Source organism: Sapajus apella, unplaced genomic scaffold, assembly GCF_009761245.1.
Source record: "Sapajus apella isolate SASKATOON/1434 unplaced genomic scaffold, GSC_monkey_1.0 scaffold60, whole genome shotgun sequence".
In the NCBI taxonomy this organism is placed as follows: domain Eukaryota; kingdom Metazoa; phylum Chordata; class Mammalia; order Primates; family Cebidae; genus Sapajus; species Sapajus apella.
The window spans coordinates 13,725,306-13,728,301 of record NW_022437000.1 but is presented as its reverse complement, the minus strand read 5'-3'; the positions used below and the strand labels follow the sequence as shown (position 1 = coordinate 13,728,301).

Here is a 2,996-nt window from a genome sequence, read left to right as displayed (position 1 = left end):
GGCTCCCTCCCTGCTCCAGACGTGCACCCCTGGGCTCCCTCCCTGCCCCAGACGGGGCTGTGCACCCCCGGGCTCCCTCCCTGCTCCAGATGTGCACCCCTGGCCTCCCTCCCTGCCCCAGATGGGGCTCTGCACCCCCGGCCTCCCTCCCTGCCCCAGACGGGGCTGTGCACCCCCGGGCTCCCTCCCTGCTCCAGACGGGGCTGTGCACTCCCGGGCTCCCTCCCTGCTCTAGACGGGGCTCTGCACCTCTGGGCTCCCTCCCTGCTCTAGACGGGCTGTGTACCCCTGGGCTCCCTCCCTGCTCCAGACGGGGTTGTGCACCCCTGGGCTCCCCTGGGCTCCCTCCCTGCTCCAGACGGGGTTGTGCACCCCTGGGCTCCCCTGGGCTCCCTCCCTGCTCTAGACAGGGCTCTGCGCCTCTAGGCTCCCCTTCAGGCCTGTGCTTGTTTTGTTCCCAGATGTCAACGAATGCAGCCGGGAGAATGGGGGCTGCCTCCAGATCTGCCACAACAAGCCGGGCAGCTTCCACTGTGCCTGCCACAGCGGCTTCGCGCTCTCCTCTGACGGCAGGACCTGCCAAGGTGAGGCCCTGGAGTGAGGCTTCTCTCCTCTCCCTACCTTCTCCTTTTGGTCAAGTCTGCTCTTCTGCAACAGGCTGCTGCTGGCCGGGTTCCTGTGGTTCTGGATGGGATGGGGTGTCCTGCAGAGACTGCACAAGCAGCCGCCCGGCACCGTACCAGGATGATTCACCTGGCATCCGAGGGCCAGGACTGAGGGTGGCGGCCTAGGCCCTGAGGCCACACTCCTGGCTGTGGGGCCTCATCCAGCCCCCAGAACCTCGAGGAGCCCGGGAGTGCTCCCAGCAGCTGTTCAGCGAGCTCAGGGGTCAGCGCTCCTGCCTAGGGTCCTCCTTGTCTACTCTCCCCAGCGCCTCCAGAACCACTCGTCATGGTCTCCTTCTGTTTCCTCTGTGAACATAGCCCTGCCCTCCCCACTTCCCTTCCTATTTCAGCTTGGCCCAGGGCCAGAGCTGGGGAGCCCCAGGACACCGGGGAACATCACTGCAAATGTGCCCCCCACCCCCGACGCTGTCCCGGCGGCTGCTGCTGGGGTTTGCCACTTTGCAAGGGGAGCAGTGTCCTCCTCCCTCCCGCCCTGGGATGTGGACATGCCCAGGCCTGCCCCTGAGAATTCTGGGTGTAGTTCTTAGTGCTCCCCTCCCCCTCTTCCTCGTCCACCCTCCCCCTCTTCCCCTCCTCCCTCCCCCTCCTCCCTCTCTTCCTCCCTTCACTCCTCTTCCTCCTCTTCATTCTCTTCCCCTCCTCCTCCCCCTCCTCTCCCTCCTCCTCTCCTCTCTCTCCTCTTCATCGTCCTCTCCTCCTCCTCCCCCCTCCTCCCCTCCTTTCCCTCCTCCTCTTCCTCCTCCCCCTCTCTTCCTCCTTCCCCCTCCTTCTCCCCCTCCTCTTTCTCCATGCTCCTCCTCTGCTGACTAAAGGTCTCTTCATTTCATGGTTGCCCCTTGCACCCTGGGGTGCCTGACAGTGAACGGTGTCTGTCTCACATTAGATGCTCAAGTCTTAGGGTTGTAGCTTCAACCAGTAGTGAAAATTGATGGAAACCAGTAACGCTTCTCTTTGGGGGTGGGATTTTAGTTTCAAGTGTCCCCAGGGGGTTACTTTCTGTATCCTGTCGCACGGTTGTTTAAATGGAACAGCACGGCCTGCACCACCGCCCTCACCCCGAGACCACGCAGTGCCCCTCCCAGCTCTCCATCTGGGGGGCTGAAGTCAGCCTTCCCAGCCGGGCCTGGCTCAGAAGCACGCCCCCAACACCCGGGACCTGCCGGATCAGGGGAGGGGGGGAGGGAATTGCGTGGGCCCCGCCGAGCCGGGGTGTGGCGCCCAGCGCTGCATTTGGCGCTTTTGCTTGCAGACATAGATGAGTGCGTGGAGGCAGAGGCCTGCGGGGAGGCGCGCTGCAAGAACCTGCCCGGCTCCTACTCCTGCGTCTGTGACAAGGGCTTCGCGTACAGCTCCCAGGAGAAGGCTTGCCGAGGTACCCACGCCTCGCGGTCACCCTCGACTTCTCTCCTCCTCTGACCCCCAAGCCCAGATGCAGATGCGGGTGCCAGTCACTGCCTGAGCCGGCACCTCCAGTGAAAGAAAGTCTCTTTCTGTTTCCATCAGCCTGGTCGTGGCCTCTTCTACCACCGTGCCCCCACACACATGCACACACAGGCACACATGCCCCCTTGTGCACACGAAGGTACCCATACACATGCATGTACATCGCGTGTACACACGCGCCTTCTCTGCCTGCATAGATATGGAGGAGGGACCCAGAGCCATTTCAGCGGACAGGGCCTCTCCCCAATGCTGCTGTGCTGTGGGCCCCCTTCTCACGTCCTAAGGGAGGGGAGCAGCAAGCCTCCGTCAACTGTTCTCTTTGCAGCTGCCATGAGGGACCCTGTAGGCTGCCAAAGCCTCAGAGGGGGCATGGCAGTGATGGGAACAGTGGCGCTGAGTAGGCGCGGAGGGTGGGGAGGCCCAACCGCCTGCACTGACCTCCGTCTCCCACCACGGCTGTTTTCCGGCCCCTCTGTGCTCCCGGCAACACCTGCCGGCACAGCAGCCCCGTGCTTCCTAGACCCGGCTCTACGCCAGCCCGGCAGGCAGCGGGACTGAATCTGGCTTGTTGGGGGCGCCCTTCCTCCTGGGATGTCTGCAGCACTTTCGTCCCCTCAGGAAACAGCCGGGACAGGAGCAGGCAGGGGTGCAATCCTAGCTTTCCGCTGGGGGAACGTGACCCCCACAGCTGCATGCCTTAGATTCTGCACGTGATTCGTCGAGTGTACCTTGTGTGTACTTTGAGCAGTCGATGTGTGATCCTGTGGTGGGCGGCACAATGCTGAGGCCTCCCCTGCCCACTGCTGCACCACTCTGCCCAGCCTCCCCTCTCACCACCAGGTCCCTCTGCCCGGCCTCCCCTCTCAC

At 63.6% G+C, this 2,996-nt stretch overlaps 1 protein-coding gene across 1 annotated transcript in view; it reads left to right on the top strand.

Annotated features, from left to right (window-relative positions):
* The window catches only part of GAS6 (growth arrest specific 6), a 39,112-nt gene that overhangs the window by 25,153 nt on the left and 10,963 nt on the right, over positions 1 to 2,996 (top strand). Inside the window, exons 6-7 of the mRNA XM_032246331.1 lie at positions 462 to 584; positions 1,936 to 2,058. Coding sequence (XP_032102222.1) covers positions 462 to 584; positions 1,936 to 2,058 — 246 coding nt within the window. The remainder of the gene's footprint in view (positions 1 to 461; positions 585 to 1,935; positions 2,059 to 2,996) is intronic.